Source organism: Acanthopagrus latus, chromosome 5 (assembly GCF_904848185.1).
Source record: "Acanthopagrus latus isolate v.2019 chromosome 5, fAcaLat1.1, whole genome shotgun sequence".
Taxonomy (NCBI): domain Eukaryota; kingdom Metazoa; phylum Chordata; class Actinopteri; order Spariformes; family Sparidae; genus Acanthopagrus; species Acanthopagrus latus.
The window spans coordinates 2,211,929-2,239,457 of NC_051043.1; the positions used below are offsets into that span (position 1 = coordinate 2,211,929).

The following is a 27,529-nucleotide window of genomic DNA, read 5'->3' on the forward strand; positions in this document are numbered from 1 at the left end:
AGCATCTGTGGCCCAAGTTGTGGTGTGTCCTGTGCTGCTGGCGCTAGTTGGCCCTCGTCAGTGGCCTTTTGACCTATAGAACATGTTGAAAGGGGAGCGGAGCCCATCATTGAGAGATATCACTCTGATTGGCTGTTTGGCTGAGCATATCAGTGCACGAGAAGAGAAACAGAAAAAGAAAGGGAAAGCCCCAGTCTGCCTCTGTCTCTTTCACCCATTTAGTGTGATCTCTCCTTATTTTTCTCCTCTGCTTCTTCACCAGTACCATTTGCCACAGTGTTTTGGACATGTTCTTAATTAGAAGTGACTGTATTAGCGATAGTGCTGTGGAAATGGTGGGTAAATGCTGCTTTATCATAACAACATTTTGTTTATCAGTCCTGAGTCTTCCGGTTTCTCTTTAGATTAACAAATAGAAACTATTGCCACCTAGTCGTGTAGAGAGTTATTTCCTCCAATGCAGGCTCAGAATATACAAGCTAGGTGGTCACTGTCTATATAGGGTGTTCCAGAGCAGCTTTGTGGCTGAGAGACGGGTGACGTGAGGTGACACAACAGTCAGCCTTCGTCACCACTAGTTCTTTGACGTTGGTTTGGTGTGCCAAGGACTGCCTAATAGAGAGCAGTTCAGCTAAAAACTATCCTGGCGAGGTCTCTGGGTTAGAACAACTGGGAAAGTGTTTCTGGAAAACCAAAATTATCTGCATGACTACCACTTGAGGTAAGTGAGAATGACTATTGTGAATGACTATTTAAAATTATGGATGGGCTGAGACTGGGTGAAGAATGGCCAATGCCAGAAATGTTATCTGGATAATGATATAAAGAAAAGTATCTCAAATCTCAGTGTTTGGGATCAACACAATAACGCTCCAGATAACTGTAACTAAAAAGCTTCCTCTTCCTTCCACTTCACTCTTGCACTATGGCTTAGTCGGGAACATTGCTTCTGAGGGTGTGTGTTTGTTGCCGTTCTGACCTGTCGGTGCTGAGATGGTGGCAGGTGCACTGGTCCTGCGGCCCCTCTCGGCAGTGATGCTGATGGTGTACAGCATGCCAGGTGTAAGACTCCGCAGGGTATGAGACTCAGCGCTGCCTGGGACCACCTCCTCTGCCCTGTGGCCATCAGCAGATACATAAACCAGCCTGAAGGAGTCCAGTTTGGCCAGGGGGCATTTCCATTCCAGCATCATGGTGGTTTCTGTCACTTGGGCAACAGTCAGGTCCTTGGGAGCATCCAGGGCTGATTGGAAAGGTAAAGAAAAAAAAGAAGTGGTTTTTTGCTCTTTTTATTATAGTGGCTAAAACTTTAAAAGGACTATCGTTGAAATAGCCAACTTGTTTGAACCATTAAGTCTTTATCAGGGCTCCAAACAAACAAATAATAGCTTGATGTGGCCCCACCAGTATAGTAGCCACAGCCAATAGGAAGTGATCGAGTGACCATACAGGAAAAGAATAACTGAAAACAGGTCAGAGACAAACTCATCTATGAATCCAAAAAGTTTCCCTTTGGTTAAGTTTCCATATCAAAAGGTTTGATGTGCTATAATAACACATTACTGTCTTCTAAAGTGTCTAGTATGGGTTGTTGGGTTTCCTTATTCTGATGGAACATATTTTGTACAGCCTATGAAAAAAAAGCCATCCCCATATGGACGAGGGGGACGGTATATAGTAAAAAGTAATGTTACAGTCATTACATTTTCTTGTGAAGAAAAAAGAAAAAGATTCATGAAGTATCTTAGCTCTTAATAGAGCTCCTACGATGAAAAACTTTTAGAAAAATGGAGCAGGACCTAGGACTGAGAAACCTTGAAAACAAGATCGAAATGCTACTTAAAATACATGAGAATTAACAAAGAATTGACTCTGTAGCAGCTAGCATACATGTTGCTAAGAACTGACAGACTTTTATCTCTGGGATAACATTGAATACAGTGCTTCCCATCAAGGACCTGGCCAACACATCTTCCCTAATGACACTTCCTACTGGCAGAACATGGGTGCTAGACAGAGAGCATCATGTCCAGTCAGGACCTGGGCTGAAGTCATCTGCAGCAAAGGCAAGTCCAGCAAGAAAATAAATAACAGAGCACAAACTGTCTCTCCACCTCTTGAACTGTCGCGTGGTCAACCATGCTTTCTTACTGAGATAAGTGCTTTGGTCGTGTCCTTGCTCAGAGTGCTAGGACTCCTTGCTTGAGGTTTTGAGTCGAGCTCTCTGGGGGTATTCTCAGAATGTTTGTAATTAATGTCCCTGGATACAAGGGCACTGCTAAACATTGCCCAGTTCTGCCCAGTGGCCTCTCACAGTAATTCCCTTGTGGTTCAAAAAGCATTTTCCCCTTTGAGCACCATTTGAAAAGAGAGGTCTGTTAAAATGTTGACAGGACACCTCCAACTGCAGACAAAGGCAATTATGACTGTTTCCTCTTTCCCATTTTTGATCGATAAAAATCCATGATGTCATTCCATGTCTATAGGCTTTGTGGGAAGTCACAGGCAGGACCAGCGGGAAAACAATACTGAGCATATTCAGTTCAGTTAGTAAACCTAGAAACTTTTTGGACATAAAAGTAATTTCAATTGGGCTTTTCCAGTCTACTGACCACTTAAAGTGCTTTACAACAATTATCAGATTCACCCATTCACACACACATTCATACAGTGATGTCGGAAGCTGCCATGCAAGGGGCCAACTGCGCATCAGGAGCCATTTGTGGTTTAGTATCTTGCTCAAGGATACTTCGAAATGCAGCCAAGGGTGATAAGGATTTCCAACCAGCGACCTTGCGATGCGCCCAGTCAGCAGTTCTCACTGGACCAAAAGGTGCCATCTTAGGATTTACTCGCTAGTTCTATTTACAGTCAATGCGCAGTTACTCTGGTTTTTGCTGTTCCAACTAACAGCCCACTTTTCTAAGTAAAGAATGTTTGTTTAATGTCAGAGGAGTAAAAGATGACAATGTGGATACAGTAAAGGCACATATACAGTATGAAGAGATTATATAGGTACAGTATTGCGTAAGTGAAAGCCTCTTACCAGTTACTGCATTGGTAGTCGTCGGCAGACTCTCCCGCTCATCTTTCACCGCAGTCACACCCATTCCATATTCTGTGCCAGGTCTCAGTCCTACATAACCAGGGAAAAAAAAATGTGATACAGAAATAAAAAGCAATGTCATGCTTTGTTCTTACAAATGCACTGAGGTGTCACCAAATGAATGATGTGGGGGGGGGGGGGGGGCAGGGGCTCTGTAGTCAAGTGGCCAGCTGTTTCAGTTAATGGCTCCACTGCCTTTGGCGGACACAAAAAGGTTCTCATGTGGTTTGATCGCACAATAGATTTCAGGCTAATTGCATTTCATGGTAAGCCTGTGCTCACTGTGGAACGTAAGTGTTGTATTTGCATTGATGGATCTATAGGGCCCTTGTCGAGGAGAAGAAACACTTCTTGCTATGATACAGCAGGCTCTGGAGGCCCTTTGGTCTCTACAATTAAGCCGTCTTTTGGCCTGATCGCCTCTAATTCCTTTATTAACTCCCACAGAGGTCATCGCACACAGAGTTTTGCAGCATGAAATTACGCCTAATGCCCAGTAAACTCATTATCAATAAAATCATGAGCGTGAAGGCAATTACAAATAATAACTGTGTGAAAGAAGTGCTGAGGTGTGTGTGGAGTGCAGAGGGGGTCTGCTGAATGGTCTCAGTGCTTTATTTCAAGGGATGGGCCTCCCAAGGACAAAGAATTGGGCCACACAAAGACACTATTAGCCTGTTTTAGCTTTGTTTTTGTTTCTTATGGTGTCTAATCCTACCATGCCACAGCAGAGTGAAGAAACAAACACATCCACCTCAAAGCATGGCTTTATAATGTCAACAGTGTAAGTAAAAGAAAAATGCACTGCTTTTCTTGTTAGTGTTATTCAGTGTTATTCCATTTAAGGTCTGAATGCCGACCCCCTTGGGTGGCTTTCTAATAAAGTGAGTCTTTTGTAGACGGGCAAACATTTCACAACACAAAACAAAGGCATCCCATTTTGGAAATGAGCAGGCTGAATATAGCACTCGCCATTTTACAGGGACCACAGACACTTACAGAATTAGGGAGAAAAAAAAAAAAAACACTTCATACTATATTCTGTTGATCCAAAGGTTGCTCTGATTAGGTGCTAGTTTATAACTACTACTACTACTCAACTCATAAATCCTTGAGTGGCTTATTAACAATTGGCAGATATTAGATTTTTCAGAACCTGCAAACCCAAAAGTTTTTAATGTCTAATAAATGGCCTATGACTGATAAGTAAAGTGTATGTACACCTGTACATTTATTTAGCAGAGCCAGATATAATACTTTTTTTATTCCAGACATTTCTCTTCCTTTGACTTTGTACTATTTTTTTCACATATGCAGACGTTTTCCACAAGACCTGTAAACATAACTGTTGTGTAAAATGGTTTTAGATACCCCTTAAAGGTGGTGTGCTACCCAAATATTAAATGTAGAGGGGTTTCTATTTCTTAACACAGAAGGGGGAATGAATATTTGTTTTATATTTATATTATCTATATAATATTTGACATTGTGAAAACTAAAAAGCTCACCAACCCGTTACTGCACATTGGTGTCTATGTCTATTCTGTTCATGCTGATAATAGTGACATAACCTGACTGGATGTTTTTTGTGTGTGTAACTGGGATCCAGTACCGCTGATCTTGGCCTGGGTGCTGTCCTTGGGTCCCGGGGGGAAAAGTAGCTCTCCATGCTCGCCTCCAGACAGAGGTCCATACTTGATGCGGTACTTGTCCACCTGAGCTAGACTGTTCTTCCACTCAAGAGTAATGCTCTCGTCCGTCAGCTCCACTGTCTGCAGGTCTCTGGGGGCATCCAATGCTACAACACACAAATGTCCTTGTGGTAGATTTAAACATATACTAAGATAAATCTAAGTGCACTTGTAATCTAGGACCAAATCTTGTGTACTGTAGAGGCCAAGTCTGATACAGGCAGATTTTTCTCATTTGTCTTTACTTAGGAGGACATTTAGTCATTCAAAGAGTGAACACGTCCACATACACACATAAGCAGGATATCCTCCCTCGTAAACATATAGGTGGAAGTAAAGTGTGTGTGGTCCAGGCCTCAAGCTGACATACAGCTCAATGAACTTGGCTGTAATAAACAGTAATTGGCTGGGACTGTTTTTCTCCTGGGAAGAAGGTGGTATTATTTGATGTACAACATTAAGGAAGATAACACTGAACAGGAAATCAAATTATTTCTGTCCGACCTGTAAGGAAAGACTCAAGGACAGGAATGCTGCTCCATTCTCCCCTCCGAGCCGTCAGAGACACCTCATACTTGGTGTCGGGGGTGAGACCTCCCAGGTGGTACTGGGTGTCAGTGGAGGACAGCTCCACCATGGTGCGGTCAGCAGGGTTGGAGCTGGGCCCGTAGGACACGGTGACCCCGTCCACCTCAGCCACGGGCTGGAGCCAGGTCACCAGTGCTGTGGTATCCGTCACGTCACGTACATCCACCTGACTGGGGGCATCAATCCCTGGAGAAGAAGGGGTGGGGGGGTTGAAGGTTAAATGTAATTTTACCCATTAGTAAAATTCCAATGTCTTTCAGAGCACACACATATATGATTAAAGGTATTTGGTGAAAGGCTGTTAATATTGATTTGTTTGTGCAGTCCAAGGCGTTCTGTCCTGTGTTGTGCTGGAAGCCAGTCGTTTTATGTTAGCGGACTTCACTTCTAAACCAAAGTCAGCTACTGTTGCGCTCCGTTTTCAAAGATGAGACAAGCACTGAGATGAGACACTCAGCTTAAACATTATTCAAGTAAACTGCTACAAATTGCGAAGAACACAATTCTTACACATGAAATATCACGGGACCATAAAAAACATGTGCTTATACTGGCAGTACAGTAAAAATTATGTCCAGTGTGAATGGTTAGAATGATTTCAACAAGACAAACTTGGTTCAGTGTTAATATCAGCAACTTGCTAGACGCACATTATTTTTACAGCTAGATATCCCTGGATGGGAGAATATAGCCAGATGGAGGGGCTTCTACCAAGCTTCCACATGTTCCTACTGAAAAACTGCTTTCAAATTTTAAGCAGTATAATGATGACCACCAAATTTAAATGAATATAGGTTCCATAACATAATGTAAAAGAGGGGTCATGCAGTCACAGTCACATAGCTGACGTTACCATTGATTTATGTTAGAGGACTGACAATTCATTCACTGGAGAACAAGACATGGGGTTTGGATAAGAGTTGTGGCCTTTGAGGCGATTACTACCTACAGCATCAATAGGTTCATTAGTAATTAATTACTTCGCCCCTCACTATGAGGTTTCTGAAAAGTTAGTAGTCCTGTATTGTATGATGGCAAATGAATCCCCTTAAACCTTGGAGCAGTAGATTACAAAAACTGAGTTGTTTTATTGTCAAACTTGGTGTTGATGTTGAAGTTTTATTACTTTCCAGCTAGAATTTGTTTGAGCAGGAGTAGACATTTTTCATCACGGTTATATGACTGGTAGCACTGGCGCCCTGCTTTACTCATAGATGAAACTGAACCCTGACCATAGACCATGAAGGCAGGAAGCACATGGTTGAGTCAGGTTGGTTTTGTTTGAAGGCATAGTGTGTCAGGGTGTTACATGACGACAATACAGTCATTTCAGCAATTCAGGTGCTGAAAAATGCGACAGCCCTCTTGCATTTATGAGGCTATTGAGACGATTAACAGATCAACTCCCATCCCCATGAAGGGCTCCTCTCCTCCTCTGCTGAAACAGATTTGTCACACACAAGCAACTTCAGGAGAGTCAACCCTCTGTACGGCACTGATAAAATGAATAATCTGCATTTGAGGTTAACACAGATTTGTCTTCTGAGGAGGCTGCGAGTGTCTCGTTTGGGCGTCATGATACCATCTCCCTGGGAGGCCAGCGTCCCTCTTACCCTGGCTGCTTGAATGTCGGGTGGCAGGGGAATGAGTGGCAGGGCTCGCGTCACACAAAACCCCATCAGCATGCAAATCCCACAGTACGCACCGCTGCAAGCCGGTGTAATGGGCGACATTAAGAGAGTCTGAGTGACGTGGAGAACTCTGAACCTGATAATTCAAGTAGCGCTGACACATGGTCATACATATGTGTGTGCATGAGTGCATGAAATAACAGTGGATATGAAAAACAAGTTTCTCTTTCAAATTTGGGATTTTTTCTTGCATTACAAGGGTATTTATGTAATACATTCATTGCGAATTTTTGGTCAAAAATGTATTGAGACATTTTTTAATAACAGGTTTTTCCATCACTGCTGAATGTCAAAGTGCAAAATGGCTAATCCTTTCTGATTTAACGATTTGGTTTAAAGAGAACAGCATTATAACAAGAGATTCATGTTGCAATGTTATTTGAATTACTATCAAGAAAAGTCTCTTGTAGTAAGACCATCTTACTTTAAATTGTTATATGACAGTTACAAAACTTTTTTGTTACATAGAATTAACTTTTCAACTTCCATCCAGTACCGAATGAAAGACACATAAAGCCTACATAGAAACATGCTGCTGCCATATGGCTGGACATAAGGAATGATGATGTGCCTAAAGGACGGAACCAATCACAATGTTTGTTTACCAGAACTTCCATGTAGAAAAAACCCATGTGCCAGCATACATACACTCTAATTTGCTTTCTTTAATAATGTTTCTCACGTATGCATTGCCTTCATCTTAAATGCATGATTAATGCTTTCATAATAGCGATGCAAAGCAATTTCTTTTGTTGCCTTAATGATGTCATCATTAATGATCACAAATAATATATGAAATATGTTGGAAGTTTTACCCTTACAAAACTGCCTGCAGGCTAGATTAGGAGTTTAACAGATTAAATCAACAACAAGCTATTTTAATATGTGATGAAATAACACAAAATATTGACTTCATTTTAACTGCAGAGCTTCGGTCACTATTCAACAACTGGGCCAACAAAATCAAACCCAGAGGCTACTAAATGGTTGAAATGTGAGGATATCAGTTTGTATCAAATTTAATTCATTAAAAGCTTTTTAATATAACAATTTCTCATACCAGTATTTTGGATTTTAGTTTTATATATCTGATAAGCAAGTAGCTGTTATTTGTAATCTATACTTAGTTCATGTTGTAATTTACCAGCTCTGCTCTTTATGCCTGGTGCATATAATGCCTCAAATTACATTTCCATGAATACTTCTGTTTGTCCTGGCAAAGTGCCGACCATTTTCACGCTGTAAAAAAGCATAGAATTGGACTGACTTGCTGCTAGACAGAGCTGTCATTATTAAACTCAGTGCTGAATGTGGTGAACATTGCTGCACATTTTCTGAAACAGAAGTCTCCCAGGGGTAACAGCTAGACCAGTTTGAGTCCAGATTTAGGTTTCAGCCAGGGAACCTAGCCACTGAGATGTACTTTTGAAGAAAATACACATTTTACAACCTCAACAAGAGTTGAAGCAATATTTTTATCCTAAAAGACACCTAAAATTAGCCTGGTGGTTGATCAAGCAGGTGAAGTCATGAAATCCACCATGTTTTCTCTTTTCGTATTGATCCCCAGGCCTGAATTCACCAGAGTATTATGAACCACTGGGTTTTATGGCCTGATGGAGCTATGGAGATATCTCATAACTCGCTAATAGCGTTGGAAATCCATATCTCTTTTTACTACCATTGCTAAATCTCAACAAAGCAATGACTGAGCTAATCAGTCAGACTGACATGACATGTCAGACTGTTTTCAATACTCTGTTGGGTGCTGCAACATAAACAACCCAGATATAGAAACCATAAGGTTTCAGGGTGACAGCTTTTTGCATTTATGCGGACAACTAAGGTGACAATTTATTCCACAATTATATCTATTTCTGAAAAACTCAATAAGCAGGAATGGAGAAGAAGGAGTTTAACCTTTTTATACTACAAATGTGTTTGAGTTTGAGTTCAACGGTTAGGACTGATGCTAAGCGGTTGAGATCGTAGTCATTACCTCTGCCAAGGAGATCATGTTTTAACCTGTGTAGGTTCGTTTCTTTGTCTGTTGGTAGGTCCAGATCCAGATAGAGGGACATCTTTAACATTGTGAGATTGGGCATTTTTCATTGGCGTTTATTTCTCAGAGAATAATGCATGAATCCTAATGAAAAAAATATGGTCTATTTACATTAGGTGGCTGTTATCTTGAGTCGGTACAAAAGTGGACAGTTGGGCTTTTGGCAGAGGTATGCACTCTACTGCATGGTATTCTAGTTTGGGTTAGGGTTATCTTTCATTTTAGTATTGGTATTTTGTATTTAATTAAGTATTTAATTGTCTCTTCCTGCTTTTTTAGAATCCATACATCAAAGATCTGTCTTTCCTTCAGTGTACAAATACATTTCTGAAAATCCTGTGTTTACAAGGGTCATAATGGGAAAGCTAATCATCATGACTGATAAACTTGGATAGACTAGCTATCGCAGGCATACCATTTGTTCACAATGTTGACGATCAGCGTCATTATCTCATCCCCCCATCGCTTGTTCATCTGCATGAAGATTTCCACTGCAAACTATTTCATATAGCACAATTAAACTCTCTACTGCATAGGCCTGGCACACCAGGTCACAAGATACTTCATCTTAGTCATTAGTAAGTAATTACAGTAATTATTGAACTGTTTATGAAGTATGCCCACAGGTCTCCCCAACCTCCAGGAGAGCTGCATCCAAATCCTAATCTAAACAAAGACTTTCCTTTTAATCAGGAGCATCAGAAACTTGGCTGCTCCCTGCTGACATGACACCATCCTGTAAGTCTAAAATAATAGAATAATAACCCAGTTAGCAGCGTGCATGTGTACACTCACTTGTGACAATGTTTTTGGAGGCAGGCGGACCACGTTTGTTGTTCTTCACCACCTCCAGTTTGACCTCGTACTCCTGGCCAGGGCCCAGGCCCGACTGCTCAAAGGTGGTCTCTGGACGGCTGAGCGAGTTCAGAATCTCACCATCCTCCTCTTTCTGCCAGCACCGACAAACACCAGTCATCAACCACCACAAAGACTAGTCCTGACAAAATGTGTCGAGTGGGAGGAAAAAAACTGCCAAATCATACATAATGGTAGTCTGGATGGCGTTTGGACTTCGTAAGAGCTGACAGGGAATGTGTTTAATGGTGTGTGGCTTTGTGCAGATCCCAGCAGCAGTGCTTGGAAAGTTTCTATGTGTGCTCAAAAAGTAAAATGAGGCATTAAACACTTGATCTGTATGTTCACTGTATGGTCATTGGAGCTGTCAGGACATGCTAACAGATTTAACTGCTGCATTTTTGCATTCTGGCCCGAATAACCATTTTCCACAGGATACTCACACTGATCCTCATGTATGCAGATTAAACAAATATTGAATTTGAAGTTGGGGGTCTGTAGTGGGTTGTGAGTTGGTTTGACTTACAGGAAAATGTGTATAAACTCTAGAGTCAAACCATCTCAGAAGTTCTCTTAACATAAAGTGACCCATGACTCACTGTGTTTCTGAAGATGAGGTTCCAGCCGTCGAAGGGAATGTCCAGAGGATCCCACTGTACCTCCACTGATGTTTCCCGCACCGACTTGAATTTGAGTCCCTCAGGCTCTGGTAGATCTGGGATCAGAGGGAGAACAAGGCTTTAACCACACTTTGTTCAGAATTATGCACTGTATTTTGTAAACTCCCAAAGAGAGGACTGACATACGTGTGGCCACCCTAGCACTGACAGGAACACTCCTCTTGTTGATGAGCACAGCATAGACACTGATCAGGTATTCCACGCCAGGCTCAAGCTCCCGAATTGTGGCCATCTTCACATCCCCAGGAACCTGCATGTCTAGCTCCAGGCCTCCAGGGGTAGTGGGCACGTATGTGATCAGATACTCAGTGACACGCATTTCATTCTCCCAGGACAAGTCCACCATCTCTGGGGTGACCTCTACCACAGTTAGGTCCTTGGGGGGTGAGACTGTGGAGAAAATCAGTCATTTGTATCCAAGTTTTTGAATTGTTAGCAACATAGTAACAGGAGTTTGCTCTTAGTACTGTCTGGTAGGCAATGAGCCAACGGGTATGTACTAAACACATTTTACAGCAAGGGTCAGTTGATTAATCATGGATTTGGAAACTGATTTTCTGTTGAAACAAGTGACTCTATTTAAACATATTTTGCAGAAAATATAATCTGCAGGTTGAGTTAAAAAAATCAGATGCATGTAGAAATGTAATAAATACAGCTGAAGGCTGATGCTGTTATACCATATTGAGTATTTTAGTATTATAATTTTTCATTAACAAGCAAACTTCACACATAAATTGAATCCATAGCCATGTCCATAGATAGCAAGTTCAGTGATATGCAATAGATTTAATATTAAATTCAGGACAAAAGTGGCGTTACCATCAACATTTTCATGCATTGCTTGTTCTCTGCTCTGGACCCTTTACACTAAAAATGCACAATTTTATGCAGAAATGCAACCTGAGATCTGCAGAACTTTATGTTCCCTTGCTGTAGATTCAACTTCCATCCTTTAAATGAGGGCTGTAGACAGCTTTAAAGGAGCATTTACCCCAAAAGTAAATATTCAGTCATTATCTTCTCACCCCAAAGCTAATGGATCATCTTGGGAAATGTTGTAGTCCACAAAACATTTCTGGAGCATAGCCAAAAATTAGCATTGCAGCATTCTCTTCAACAACTGAAGTAGATGGAGACTTGTTTTAAAACCGCTTGTGTACCCTTTCATAGTGTCAAAATCTTCACTGTAGCTGCTAATCTAAAATGTTAGAGTACACCCTGTCTGAATTGGGTGCACAAGCTCGGCTGTGTGTTGAGGTTGTAAATAACATATTTTCAAGTCAATTTGGGATGTTGGAGCTTTGGATCACGAATTCTGGACTTTTTCCAGTACTCACCACGGTACCCCTGGAATAAAATCTTGTCTCCTGTATGACCTGAATGACACGTCTAAGAACTGATGCCATTAAAACTCAGAACCACTGGAAAGCTTAACAGTATGTCAGCAAGGTCTATCTTACCCTCTGAGCAGTCCTCCCCGATGAAGCCTTCGTCACAAACACACACTCCGTTCTCACAGCGGCCCTGGTTCTGGCAGTCATCTGGGCAGGTCAGTAAGGAGCAGTCCGGCCCAGAGAAACCTTCGTAACACACACAGTTGCCATCGACGCAGTAACCTCTATCAAGACAGTTCTTGGGACAGGTCTTCTCGCTGCAGTCCTCGCCAGAGAAACCCTTATGACAAACACATTGTCCATTCACACAGTGACCACGGTCCAGGCAGTCATTAGGGCAGGTCAGCTCACCGCAGTCTTTTCCCTTAAACCCGACAAAGCACATGCACTTGCCGTCCACACACTCTCCACGTCCCATGCAGTTTTTCGGACATGTCTTGATGGTGCAGTCTTCCCCGGCATAACCTTTGTCACAAATGCACTGTCCGTTAACACAGCGCCCCCGGTCTTGGCAATTGTTAGGGCATGAAATCTCGTTACAGTCTTCGCCGTGGAAACCTAAATCACATACGCATTCTCCGTTAATGCATTGGCCTCTGTTGCTGCAGTTGTCAGGGCACGAGAGTATGGAGCAATCTTCACCTTCAAATCCTGGGTCGCAGATGCACTTCCCATTGAAGCAATGGCCTCTCTCATTGCAGTTACTGGGACAGGTGAGTTTCGAGCAGTCCTCTCCACTGTAGCCAGTCTGACACATACACTGGCCATTCAGGCACATGCCGCGGCTGTTACAGTTGCCAGGACAAGTGAGCTCACCACAGTCTTCTCCAGTGTACCCCGTGTCACAGTAGCAGGTGCCATTGATGCAGCGTCCGCGGTCATAGCAGTCGTTTGGACAGATGAGTTCAGAGCAGTCAAAGCCCGTCCATGGCTTGTCGCAAACACACTCATCATCCACACAGCGCCCTCGGTCCAGGCAGTTGTTGAGACAGTTGGTCTGGGTGCAGTCCTCACCGATGAAACCCTCCTCACAGAGACAGGAGCCTTCAACACAGTGGCCGTAGTCCCCACAGTCCAGCAGGCAGAGCTCAATACCGCAGTCATCACCGCCAAAGCCTTCAAAGCACTCACATTTGCCATCCACACAGCGGCCCTGGTCCTGGCAGTCATTGGGGCACTCAGGTTCAGTGCAGTTTGGGCCCTTCCACCCAGACTCACATATGCAGCTGCAGGTGTCAGTGCTCCAGTTCCCTCGACCATTACAGTAGGGCTTTGTGGATACTTCACCTGAAGGAGGACAAGAAAGAAAATATAAGTAGTAGTAGATATACAGCTTACCAGAAGAGTTCCACTTTCGTCATCTGGTAGCCCAACGCAGTTGGCAGATGGCTGGCCAACCCACTACTAACAGTCAGCTGCATCAAAGCTTTACATGTTATACAGATTTAGAAGCATACAGACAATTTTTACACTGTGCTGCATTAGTTCCCTTATTTTAAATCCTTATTAAAGACCAACTCACCAGTTACAGCAGCTTGGTCAGTGGCTTTAAGCATTATGACACTCTACCTACCCCTCTATCACCAGTTTTGCAAGGGCTCCACGGTCAAGCTAGCAATAATGTACAGTATATGCAACATCTGCTCAGGCTTTCAAAGTTAGGGACTCAGAAAAGGGCAAACCTCCGCCCTAGCCCACCAGTCTCCTTTTGCACACTCTCATAGATACTAGCCACCTAATTACGCCTGATTTTCCTGTTTTCATCTCTGTCCATTTCATTTCCTGAAAAATTGAATTGTCAAAAAAAGTAAAGAAATGTATGTAGCTTTTCACTAAAAGTTATTATGATAAATGATTAAAGGTATTATGACATTAGGACTATTAATTAATATTGCCAAATACTCATGGCTTGGCCAGCTCACAAACGGGACTCGTATCCAATTCTCATGGGGAAAGTCCTTTGAATAACCATTCAACCACCACCCAGTTTACTTTTTCTCAGTCTCATTCAACTGCACTAGAGGAACGCATCCAAAAAATCCAAAACGCTGTGCAACAGTAGTGTCGAAATTAAAGTTTTAGAGTTGCTGTGACTAGGCTGCTGCTTTGACATGCTGGCAGTGAGAAGAACTTGTATCAAACATTAGCACTTCAGAAATAAATTTCAGCTGAGTTGACTGAAGGTACTGTGTACCAATATACTGTAAATACACTGTCATTGAAGCACATTAACTACAATACAACAACATGCACAGTGAAAAGTATGGACTTACCTGTAACTTGAGCTCCACAGCAGCCTGGCCCACTGTTGCACTGCTCCCTCAGACTGGACAGCTCAGACTCCAGCATCTCCAGCCTGTTGAGGATATCCTTGATGTCTGGCAGCTGGTGGTCACAGCCACAGGCCTGTTTGGGGATACTGATGCGGTGTGTGAAAACGATCTGATTGTCGCCATCTTCTGTGTGCTCCATGTGCTCGGTGTTCTGCATGTCTGTCGGGGGGCTCTTATGTTTGAGCTCAGTGCCTCCTGGTGAGTCGAGGTCCACGGAGCAGAGGGACGAAGAGGGAACATTGATGTTGTATACGTGGTTGAACACTACTGGCTGGTCAGGGTGAGGCAGAGTGAGGTTCTCCTGGGTTTTCTTGGGCATCAGAGCCTCTCTACGGTGACGGATTATCTTCTTGACCAGGCCAGCAGTGGAGAACTCGAGTAGCAGGGCCACAGTCATGCAGCCTAAGAGAAAGCCTCTCAACCCCATCATGCAGCGTCTGTGGATGTAGCTCCTACGTTCAGAATATGGTCTGTCCAGATATCAAATAGCTGTTCTTGTCCTAAAAGAAAGGAAAATGAGGAACTAGTTTTTAACTGATTATGGAACAGTCTCACTTTAATATTGATTGGACTGGTACCTCTCCAAGTTGGAAGAGCCATAATATTAAAACTAGTTTATCCATTTTATGGCATGGTGCTAAGAATAAATCGGAGTCTCACAGCCTGTGGAAAGAAGCTGCTCTCTAGACTGATGGTACAGTAGTAAAACAAAGTTAAGTTAAGTTAAGTTTCACTTGAAGGGGCCGACCGAATCAAGAAAAAAATGACAGTTCTTTGTAACAGCTTTAATATGGAAAACATACAACACAGAGCGATCCACATAGAATTCTGCTGGATATTCACTTTTCTGGTTTGCCCTTGCCAGGCAAGATATATTCATTAACATAGTCCCACCATACACATACATGCATCCACACTGGGGACCATAGTAGGACTGAAATATTGTAGTATCACACTAAAAAGCAATTAACCTTCTTCTATTGCCCCTAACAAAAGACCCCTTCCAATAACTGTTGCTGCCTCTGACCTATTTAAGCCACCCTGCTATCAGTGGAGGAGACACACAGAGTAGATGACATTGGGGCATTCTTTTTTACTATTCTTCTGCAGTAACAGCAATTACAGCAAGGTGGCATGTGACCTTGAAGACCTGAAGCTTTCTGTTTCTCATCATGTTGAGACAGGTTGCCACAAACAGCCCAGCAACACCTGCATGGTGGAGAGCCTCCTCTTTGCTGTGCAGTCCAGACCACAATCCAAGCTGACAGATTAATACCGGTGTATGGTTAGACCATCTGTGGGTTTCCTGTAAAGCACAGAGCCTGCACAAACTTCTCTGCTACCTGCAAACTGGCCGGTCAGCATTCCTGGTCTGCTCTCCTGACAGCCATTAGGCTTTCTTTTCTTTCTGTAACATAAATCTGATTGCTTTCACCAAATGCTTCTGAGAAGTGATTCTTTAAGAAGGTTTGCTGGAAAAAATGTGCTGAGGTTGTGAAACCTTAAAGCAACATTTTTGTTGCTTTTTGAGCACTATTGGTGGTTCATTCTTAAAGCATGTTTTTCCAACAATCAGGTTTCTTGGTATTTATTTGCTAAAAGATGACGATAGATTCAAAGTAAAACTACTGGCCTACCAGTACTGGAACCAAATGGGGTAACAAAATAATGAATACAGATTCTTTGCACAGCGATATATTTTGTGTGGAATTTATTCAATTTCACTTTTTTTTTTTCCTTTTCACCACAACTTGTGAGATGCTGACACCAATCATTTCCTTCCTCTAATAAAGTTAGTGTGTGCCTTGGCTGCTCGAAAGGTTAATAGCAGCTTTCAGCAGCAAACATGAAAATGTCTGGGTAGCAGACATGAAAATGTGTGACTGCAGGCATATACAGCTAATTTCAACCCAGCGGTGGAATATGTAAGAAGGGGTTTCATTTTCTCTGCTACACGTGGGGGTCTTTGGTGGCCATTTTCATGTGTGTAGGGTCGAGGAGGCTGACAGTTAGCAGGTAATGTTCCAAGAGGAAGAGATGCTTGGTCTCCTCATCCCAGCCTAACATGTGATTAGGCAAGCTGACAGATGAGCTCAGCTTGGAGGGATCCCAGTGACATCCACCCACCCCCTGCCCCCTGATTAGACAGGCAAGGATGAGCGCCCCCATGATAGGTAGAGTATAAGACTGCTAATGTAGCTGATAGGCGCACTGAGGATCTTGGACCCCCCTTCATTCACAGACACACGCACACGCACACACGCACATGTACACACACACACACACACACACACACACACACACACACACACACACACACACACACACACACACCAATATAGTCACACCGCTGAGCCCAAGCATCACAAACTAGGGATTAAATCAACAAAATAGCCATAAAATTGCTTTGAGTTGCTGCTAAGGTTTTAGTTCTGGGCGGATGGTTGGCTTTCTCACTTTGAAGGCTGGCTGCTCTCCACATGGATCTCTGAGCGAGGCAACCCTGAGAGTCCAAAGCAGGCTTTGTGTGAAAATCTGTGGCTCTGGCAAAACTCAGCTTTATTCAGAAATAGATGAAGAGAAGATACTTCCACGGAGTCAGAGGAAACTTCTGATTGGCCTTTTCTCGTCTTAGCTGCCACCTTTTACTCTTTGATATGAAGCAGACTAATCACAATAAGAGAATCTGAGTGTGACCCTGAGAAACACAGCGCTGATCCCTCTATTTGGACTTCCTTCAGGAGCACCCTGTGGCCCTGGCACTATGCTAATGCAGCTGGCTGCTGGCACTGTAGACATGGACTTGATACAGTCTGACTGCTGCTGCTCTGTTATTCCTTCACTTGGTTTTCTTCTCAAACAGCAGCAAAGCTTTTTGCCCTCCTTGTGGCCGAATGTGAGGTACCAGTGGAAACCTGCTGGCACACACAAATTTGGTACAGCTGATCTAATTTACCGGGTTGTGAATGAGTGCTAGGGAAATACTTGAATTGTAAACCTCTCACAGTGGTGAGCTTGAAGTGCTTCAAAGATCCAGTTGGGGTCCGTTTCATGAGGGAATAAATCGCTCACTGTCAGGAATGTTCAATTCATTTGACAGAATTATTGTTCCAGGATTAAAGAAGCCAGGTGTGACATATGCCAGCCAAATGAAGTTGCTTGTCGTAAACAGAGGAAAGCTTTAACAAAGCATTTTAATTGTGTGAACCATCACCAATGCCAGCCCAGTTGCCAGGATAAAATGTTAAAGGTTAACATTTCTGCAAAACACGGATACAAATCTTTACGTGTCATTGGCTAAGTACCACATTGTGTCATATAACATCACATTCACATTTATGACCAGACTGCTATTTCAGGAGGTTGATGTGATGGTGGTGGAGTTAAGCAAGCGTAAGGGCTTGCAATCCAGTGACTGCAGTATAAGACTGTGTGTCAACATTTATTAGTGTGACACCACCTATTATATTATTGACTTTTTGGGCGTAAACCAAACCGGTGCATAAGCACAGTGTGTGACAAGAGAAAAGTTGAAAACTGTACCCGAAGAAACCTAAAGTTTCAACACAAAGAAATGTTTTAATTTATCTGTGGTTTGCAGAAACCACAGATAAGATGGCTTGTGAATGACTGAGACTTTGGAGGATGTCCCGGTCACACCCAGTCATGATACTATCACCTGCTACCAATGAACCTGTTTACCTGTGGAATGTTCCAAACAGGTGTTTTTTGGAGCATTACACAACTTTTAGTCTTTTGTTGCTCCTGTCCAAACTTTTTAGAAACATGTTGCCCCCATCAAATTTAGAATGAGCACATACTTACATAAATCTACGTGATAAGGTAAAATATTAAATATATCGTCTTTGTACTGTTTTTGGTTGCACTTTATTTTATTTTATTTTATTTCAGTACACTAATAAGATATAATTTGTATCAGATTAATCATACACACCTGCTTTAATACTCCCTTTGCTGTGGGCTGCTCCTGTGACAAGATCTCTAGGGTAATGTCTCGATAGGTGTTGTGGTGGAATAAACGTGTGTATAAAAGAGTGTCTGAGTATGAGAGAGTGACTGGCACAGTGGAGGGTTGGGTTATTTTTTTCCGCTCTCCTCGTGAATTTAAATGCATCATTTTCTGAGCTCTGTTTTTTTTGTCTGACCTTTATTAATACGGCACTGCATTACTTAGATCAGCTTGTATTGTTTAATCAAGCCATGTTGGTCCATGTTGGTAGCATTAGGTGTGCCGTCGACAGTATTATTTGGTAGAAAGAGTAAAATGGTGTCTAATTAATATACATTGGATCTGGTATGGTCTTGCCTTTGAATTTTTATTTCATTATCTTGTGAAATTGTATGTGATAGTGTATGAGGATCTCGTATTTGGTGTCTATTTAGAGTTTAATTGAGTACAGTAGTGTCAAAGTAAAGTACATTTCAGCTCTAATTTTACCTTATTTGATTTAAATTTCAGTTTGATGCATTTTAGTTAGTTAAGATGTCACAACACTATTTTTTTTCTAATAAAGAACATCTTTCAAGGTGTTGCCTCATTTAATACATAATTTAATACATACATAATATGGCTTATTACATCTTCATATTACTTGGTGTTTAACAGTGTATGTTTACTGTCTAAAATAGATCATATTATGTCTAGTTTTTGCCTAATTTGAGGAAAAGTACAGCTAATTACATATATTAGTGTACTCTAAAATAAAGTGTGATCCGGTTTTCATCCGAGCATCAGTCAAGAAGGATCGCGCTCAGGAGAAACAGTAATATCAAAAGAGTCATAAACAGAATTTACACTCCACAGTGTGCCATATTACATAAGTCTTCTTGTACATCCCTGAATTTCCCATCAGTGGAATGTAAAAAACATTGCACATCCGACTAACTGACGAAGCAGTGATTTCCAGAGCAAACATTTTCCCATGTGGTCTGAGATGTTGCTTCTTGTTTTGCTTCCATGTTGTGAAATTCTGTAACCTTAATCCTCTGGTAAATCAAGAGAATGCATTTGTTTCACACAAAGAAGGATCGAGGGGATCAAGATAAGAGTATAACCAGGACAGTGCAGCAGCACAAATCCTCATAAGCGCCCGTCTTATTGCAGTGGTATCACTAGTAGCATTGATCTTGTTTCCATTTAGACTTTGCTGTTTCAATGACAATAAATAAATCCCCAGTGGATTAGTGCTTTACCAGTGTTTCTTTCCTTCTGCTGTCTGCTTTATCTTAGACACAAGTTTTGCTCTCAGTTGGTTCGAAGATTGATGAGCAGAATTCCAATCTGGGGAAGATTGGAGTTGTCACACACAGAATTCAGGATTTCTTTCAAACTCAGCCAGGGTCCATGCAGACAAACTCAATCATCATGGTAGCTCACCTTAGCTGAGACTGTCATATGGCAGGTCCAAGATAAATCCAAAAACTATTACTCTGGAAGCATCATCGAGCAGAGACATTATCTGTATATCATTCTGCAGAGAAAATGTCATTTGTTTTGACACAAAAGAAGGATCAGTGTGATCAGTCCATACAACAGCAGTGTGTGGCAAGTTGTTTAATAGCAGAGCAACGTGAAAGTGCAGTCAGTGCTTTTCACGAAAAGAAAAGAACGATTTGCTAACTGTCAGTGGATAACCACAGCACTCTGATCAGACGACGCGGCATCCATCTGATAACCCGACAACAAACAAACTAAATAATGAAGCAGCATGCCCCACTTGGTGTGTAAAAGCTGTAAATATTCAATGACTACAACTACAAATCAAGTCCCACAACTGTATGTTAAACAGGTCTGATAGGATGCACATGCTTTCTTTTCATTTCTGAAGAATTCATCAAGCTTGCCTAGTTTTATAGGTCACCCATGACAAAAACTCAGCTTGCCTTCTTTGGTACAGAATCCAAATCTGGGTCGCTGTTACAAGGATTGAATGAAGGGTTATTGTCTGGGGCTCTTTGCACCTATATATACTATCACACTGTAAAAGGGGAAAATAACCCAGACCCAGTCACGGACATTCACTGCCATGACAAGAACCATAAATTAACTTCTTTTTCTAATCCCGTTTTAAAGTGCAATCTCATATCCCAAAGAACCACAAATCCTCCAGAGCTGAAATCTGCTGATAAACATATTTATCACACTCAGCTTGCCTACAAGGTGAGCGAAACCTGCCACATATGTCCTCAGTGAGAGCAGGTAGTATTGATTTGGATCCCGTATCTCCACCAAGGTCACAGTCAGAGACACAGCGACTTGCTGAGGACAGCACTACTGTTGTGAGTTATAATCGTCAAACGCAGAAATGAATTTCCAGGGAAAAGCTATAGCTTGAGTCAACTGCGATCGATGGTACAGTTGTTGCTGCTTCACAGAAAAGGTTTTTCAAATTTTATCACCTCACGCTCTGAAGGACACGTGGTCTTTGGCATTCTGTCTTTTATGACCAGTGTGGCCAAAGCTATTGTTCTGAACTACACAAAACCCCAACAGCATTATAAACATCTTGCTTAATAGCTGAGGATATGCAGTACTAAAAAACAAGATTGAGAGGCAATCAGTTCATATTAAACGAATGACTGAGCAGCTGAGACAGGAATGAGCGCAGGATTCAGTTCTACTATGGCAACGTGTGGAACCTCCTCTCAGTCCACTTCTCCAGAAAACCTCTCTGAATGTCAGAGCACACTTAGCAGAACAACAAAGATGGCCATTATATATCATGGTCATCTTTCTATATATCTGAGCTAAAACCAGTTTAAAAAGCCCTGCAGCCCCGAGGATACAGCGTGTCATGTGTTTACAGAAGTGGCCAAAAGAAAAACAAAAATTCATATTGCTCTGAAGTCTTATCCTCTCGAAACAACGAGGAAGAAAAAATAAAGTGGAAAGATTCTCTACTTAACTGTGAATGCAGTTACTTCAGATGCCCCAGATGATTGTTTTAACCAATTTCGTAGTGACACTTTGAGGTGATGTATTTGATGATTATAAATCATGTATGATGTCTGTGTGATGGTATTTAACTTGTGACAAAGTTTCTGTTCAAAGATTCTCTGTCTTTAGATAATTTCTGACTGAGGGCACTGACCTGAAATCAATCAAGCATTTGATTATTTTCTTACAACAAAACTCTCTTCCATAATTTCCAACATGGTAAAAAAACAAATAATAGTAGATGATAATAATAATAAGAAAATTTGACTTGCTAAACAGAAATGAAACAAGTTATTCACTGTTTTTGATAGATGAAAAGAAGAGTGCTTTCATCAAACCAAGGCTGCTCTCATTGGCTCTCTGCTGTGACCCCATTGGATCTGATGACACAGATAGCAGGGGAGTGGTGGGGGTTTGTGTGTTCACGGCTGATAAGACTGAATCTGAGATACCAGCAGAAACACTTATCTAAAGACTCGGAAAGAGTGCTCTGCAAAGGCTGAGTCCTGTCGCGCTCACAGGACCGCCAGAGTGATTTGGAGCCAGAGCTGACATGTGTGACTGATAGTGCACGCCAGAAACTCTATTTCTTCGACCAAAACCAATTTCCGACTTTGACACTACGGTATGAAGAGAACGAATATTGAGTGAACGAGAGTGCTCATTGGGTCAGTCATACAGGAGACAGTCAACTCTCCATTTAGTTTTTACTGCATTGTGATTTGACTCGCGGCACGCTGTGAGGCCCATCAATATTCTTTATGGCTCTTCCCCTGCGGTGCCTCCATCTTGTGCTGCTGTTCTCACTGGGACCAGATGGAGACATTGGATGCAAGTCATTGTTCATGAGCTTTTTAACATGCTAGGTGCTGGTGACCTACTACTTATAAGCCTAACCCCTGCATGATGTGGAGGCTTGATGGCCTCATGCGCAGCCTTTACGGCACATCCGCCTGCTGTTTTGGCCACACACTTGTAATTGTGTAGCCCTCCATTCTACCTACGTCCTCTCCACAGATGTCACACTGCACTGCAATCTAACTATAAAGGAAGGAACATCTCGAGACCTGTTTATACAATCTAACTCAGCAAAAGGCGCTCAGCACAGAAGTAGGGGTGGAGCTCCAGTGTTGGACTTGTGTCTGTCATTGAACAGACAAATTTACAGGAAACGCCTCTAGAACTCAAGTTCTATAGGTGTCCATTCACTAGTGAGAAGTAGTTCGAATGAAGGGTTCACAAGAAATTTTCAAGCAGCAACACCAGGGGCCAAGCAACCGGCCTGTTCTTTACTGGCATGGTTTGAACTATAAAAATCTGGCTAGTACCTGGCTGCTGCCTGAGCTGTAATGCTACACAGAGGTATTGATGTCGACTTCTGGGACTCGTCTAAGCTTACAAGGTAACTAATACCTGGCTTCTCAGGTAATCAATCTCAAAAGAGCTTTTGGCTGGCTTATTTCGCATGCTTGTCACCAAGATGTCTCTCAGAAGTAGCAGGTGGCACAGCATGTGTAACACAGAGGAATTTAGAAAACTGACAGCATGAATCATTTGACCTACTGAATGAAAGATACACCCAGTCAACGTGCCAAGTGAACCAGAACTGTCTGGATTCTAGACTTTTTTGATAAAGTCCGAGAAATGCCGAGTAAACACATACTTGACTTTGAAAGGTCTTTCATAGTCTGCATATTTCAGCCCTTTACACTGGAGGTTTATTGGTACTTCCATTCAAACTGGATAGAAGCAAGCATGCTGGCTGTGATACCCAGATATCTGTTTGTCCTTGTCTGTGATTAAAGCCTGAAGCATGTTGCGTGTCCAAATTGGGAGTGCCTTCCATTCAGACACTTGTATGAGCCTAATGACCCCAGTCCCCAGGGTCGGCTCTTCGTTGGCTTTCCCGTTTTTTGCCATTTCCCCCAATTCAAATTGTCTGCCCCTCTCAAAAGGGCCCCCATCTTGCTTCAAGAACATTATGGCTCATGCATTCTAATGTGCGAGGTCACTGGTGGAGGCAAAGTGTCAGAACAAAGTGTCTACCACATGTGTTCATCTATTTCTCGCCCCCAGTGGAGTGCTGGGTAATACAAAGGCATCCCAGATCCCGCAGCTCCAAGGCTTTAACTCCTTTCTCATCACACATTAACAAAAATTGCAATATGAAATAAAATAATCATAAATACATACATACATGGATACATATATAATGTTTACATCATTGGCATGTCAGTTGCAGTGTCATCTCCCTTAAAATGACTGATATTCCAAATATGATTGATGCCATTTTGGAGAATATAGCAGTTACCCCATAGAAAAGTTTAAGTATTTAACAAAGAATTTGACCCTGTGGCACTAAAGGTAAAGTCATGTTATCACCAAAGTGAGTGGGGTTTTGTCCTCTGGGAACCTTGAATTTGTGTACACAAATATTTTAACATCTATACTCTGTACTATAATCATGTAATGATTTCTGTTTTTTTTCCATTTTTTTTTTCTGACCGTAACCAAAAACGCCACACTCTCTTCCCTTGACATTATCTTCACTTTCACTGGGTGAATGTGTCTTTGGTTAGCCAGACTCAAGGTACTGACAACCGTCTGGTGCACAGGTTGTCATATGCACTTAGCAGCACAGTCCAAGTGAAATTATGAGATGTAAGCTACTTAAACATTTCTCAGACAGTGACAAAGGGCATGAAGGGAAGGAGAAGATGCAGTTAAAGGAGTCTGGATCAGCCAGAATTTAAGATGACCTTAATTTAGTCAAACCAAAATGTACCTGCATTTATCCTCAGTTTTGCACAGCATGGGTCACCCTGAAACCAGTGATTACTATTTGCTCTCAATCAACCAGTGGAGGAGCTAAGTGTGGTTGCAGACAGTCACCTTCTCAGAGAGCTATGGGGGACAAGGAGTGTTTGGAGCTTGCAGCTGTCCAAATAAGGAGGGAAATTTCACACTGATCGTTAAGCTCGGTGTCACTGTTAGTGGCTACTCATATGTGTAGCCAAAGCAATATGAAATATTAATGTGCCAAGCCCCGCTGCCACCTATGAATGGACAGCATCAATGTAATGCAGAGGTAATCTTTATGTGAACAGAAGCTCATTTCAGCAGGCGTGTATTAAGCTATGAAAATAAATCCAAATTAAAAAATATCTTATTTTGAATTAATTGCCAAACCTGCAGTAAACTTGACATTACAGCTATCGAAACACAGCCAGACTGCTTCATTGAGTTCACATGTCCTCATCATACACAATTACCATCCAGCAGACAATGCCTTGGTATCCTGTGGGTCTCCATCATAAGCCCACTAACCTCCTTCCCTTCATCCAACCTTGCTAAAATCACTTTGTAATTAACATTTCTGGCCACAGAGGGCACAGTTTAGAAAATGCGGGCTCAGATTTATTATTTGATTTTTTTCTCTCTATTTCTACGTGAAAATCAATCTACATGGTCAGAAAAAAAAATCATGAAGTTTAGTGATCTATGAATTATGTATCCACTGTCAAACATTTAGTAAGGATTTTATAATCCATCAAACATCCATCATGCTGGCTCTGTGTGTGACGCAACTGACAAAGAGATGAAGCTGATCTGGAGAGAGGAGACTGGGAAGCACATGGAGATGAACAGTCAGTTCATTTCCAAGTCAGTCACTCGGTGTGTTTATTTGTGCGTCGGTAAAGCTGCCAGTTTACAGCCGACAGTGTGTATGCTGGAGATCTGGGAGAGGAACCAACCAGCAGCATCTAATACAGAGCAGCTGTCTGTCTCCTGGGTTACACAAGCCTACTGTCTGCTGGCAACCGTAAAGTGTACAGCTGGACCTACTCCGGCAAACAACACACACACACACACACACGCGCGCGCACACACACACGCACACACACACACGGTATCTATCTCTCCTATACTATCCCATCAGACCACAACTTGGCCCTTAATCTGTCCTAATGCAGGCAGAATTATTCAGTAGATCATCACATACTTCCATCTCTGAAGACATTACTCATTTTACCTGCTCTAGTAATAAATACAAAATATCCAGCAAGAGGAAAAACTTTCACAGTAAAACATAATTGGCACCCAGGTGCATGCACTAAAGAGCAAAATTAAGCCAGTCTCTGAAGTCTACGCTTGTAAAACATGAGGAAGAATTACAGAAGCTGCTTTGATGAATGGAAATCATCTCCCACATTCTTCACTGGGGATGAGAATACAGCATTCGTTTGTTCCCAATAAATTAGTTAATTGACTGACAGAAAATAAATTGACAGTAATTATAATAATCAGCAAATAATATGAATCCATCATCAAGCAAAAATGTCAAATATTGCATAGCTTTTCAAATGGTTACTTTCAATCATAGCATTGGTTACACAGAATGATTTTGTGAAGGTCACTAGTGATTATCTTCTTTCACTTTTTGTTGTGCTTTTTTTTTTTTGCATACAATGAAACAATAATCAACAGAAATAATGCTAATGTGACTCATTCTTAGTTGCACCAGTATTATTAAAACAGAAAATAATTCCACCACAAACTTCTGCCCAAACCCTAACCCACTCTGATATCAACTAACAGAGCGGAATGTGGATGAAGTTATTAAGTTGTCGAGCTGTGCTACTCAATTTCCTAACTGATCTTAATTAGGCTAAACAAATATCCCATTCATTCTCCTCTCGTTCAAACATACCAACTCCATGCAGGTAAAGGAGGTGACTTACCTCACACACAATGGTCACAGCCGTTCCACTGATGAGAAAATTGAAGCAGAAGCAGCGCTGAGCCTTATCAGCCAGCCCTGATAAATGTTCTCACCAGTCTGAATCTTTCAGAGCGCTGACAGCTCTGTCATCTTCCACCTTCTCTCTGTTCTCTTAGAATGTTTACTCAAGTCTACCTAGAGAGCTGATGTGCAGCCAGTGAGGAGAGAGAGAGAGAGAGAGAGAGAGAGAGAGAGAGAGGGAGACGAAGAGCAGCAGAGAGAGGTAGAGAGAGAGAGAGGGAGTGAGAGAGAGAATTCCCTTTCTCTTAAACTGTAGTCCTTCTGCGGTCAGACTCCACTCCCACCTACTGCTCTCTTAAATACCCCCCACCCATTCACCCTCTCCACAGCATTGTGAATGAAAACGAAGGAGCAGAAACGGGACGCCTCAAGGCTAGAAGGAGTGAGAGAGACTGAGAGAAAGAGAGTAGGAGAGGAAAATAGTGGTTGGAGGGGGTGGGGAGGCTGATGGATCGGGGTGGGGGTGGAGGGGTGTACTATTAGCAGCAAATAAGAGCAAGCAAGCCAATGGAAAGCAAGATATAAGTGAATGCAGGGCCTGCATTAACATAGCATTTAAGAACTTAAAAGCATGGAGTGAGCAGGAACCACCTCTGCCCCATTTGTGTGACTGAGGAAAATGCAGATCCCAGCAAACACTGAATATATATTAAATGATGCACTCCACCAACATCAACCAAATATATGTTACAAATTGAAAGTGTTGGTCAATGCAGCTATTATCCTCGCTGGGCTAGCTGGTGAACTATTGTAGCTGATGAGTTAGGGGCTAACATGATTCCCTCAGACACTGACTGGGCAGTAAATTCAATTAAAATCCCTTTCTGACTCTCTGCTCTGTGGTCAACAGTGAGAATCTGAAAATCTGTTCTACAAATTTGAATTTGGTGCAAACTATTACTTATTGACAGCATTTGGTAGGAAATTGTGCTGTTTTAAATATGGGAATATGCAATTGAGGAAGGGAGACACAATGATAGCTATTATTTGGAAAAGCAGTTCAAGAAAGCTGACAAAATGTTGACAATAAATAGTTTTAAAAATGAGGTATGATATACAATAAAATCTTAAATTTAGGATTATGTGATTTATACTTGAATATTAGATGAAGATCACCTGTTTGGTTGTACTTTACCCTGTGTGGCATCTAGATTCACAGGGTAAGGTTAGCTCGCAAATCCATCATGCCAAGCTTCAAGATATGCTCTTCTGGCTGAATACACAGGTGTATAACCGTGTCCACTGCTACAACTACAGGAACTACTGTCAGCTACAAATGTTATTGAGATGTGACAACCAGCAAGAGAAGGGACTGTTTATTTGAAAACATCAATGGTAGCTCCTAAAAAGTAAAATATAGATGC

The 27,529-nt window shown here is 42.0% G+C and overlaps 1 protein-coding gene across 4 annotated transcripts in view; it reads right to left on the reverse strand.

Moving 5' to 3' along the window:
- tnc (tenascin C) overlaps window positions 1-27,529 on the reverse strand; it is a 68,286-nt gene that overhangs the window by 20,419 nt on the left and 20,338 nt on the right. For 2 of the 4 annotated variants that reach the window (XM_037098871.1, XM_037098869.1), the window contains exons 1-10: window positions 26,104-26,405; window positions 14,344-14,903; window positions 12,137-13,357; window positions 10,800-11,063; window positions 10,593-10,708; window positions 9,934-10,087; window positions 5,302-5,571; window positions 4,719-4,904; window positions 3,047-3,136; window positions 980-1,243 (exon numbers count right to left, since the gene is read on the reverse strand). In XM_037098871.1, coding sequence (XP_036954766.1) covers window positions 980-1,243; window positions 3,047-3,136; window positions 4,719-4,904; window positions 5,302-5,571; window positions 9,934-10,087; window positions 10,593-10,708; window positions 10,800-11,063; window positions 12,137-13,357; window positions 14,344-14,833 — 3,055 coding nt within the window. In that variant the 5' untranslated portion in view covers window positions 14,834-14,903; window positions 26,104-26,405. Of the gene's footprint in view, window positions 1-979; window positions 1,244-3,046; window positions 3,137-4,718; window positions 4,905-5,301; window positions 5,572-9,933; window positions 10,088-10,592; window positions 10,709-10,799; window positions 11,064-12,136; window positions 13,358-14,343; window positions 14,904-26,103; window positions 26,408-27,529 lie in introns of those variants that run through there. The other 2 variants (XM_037098872.1, XM_037098870.1) reach the window with 2 other exon arrangements.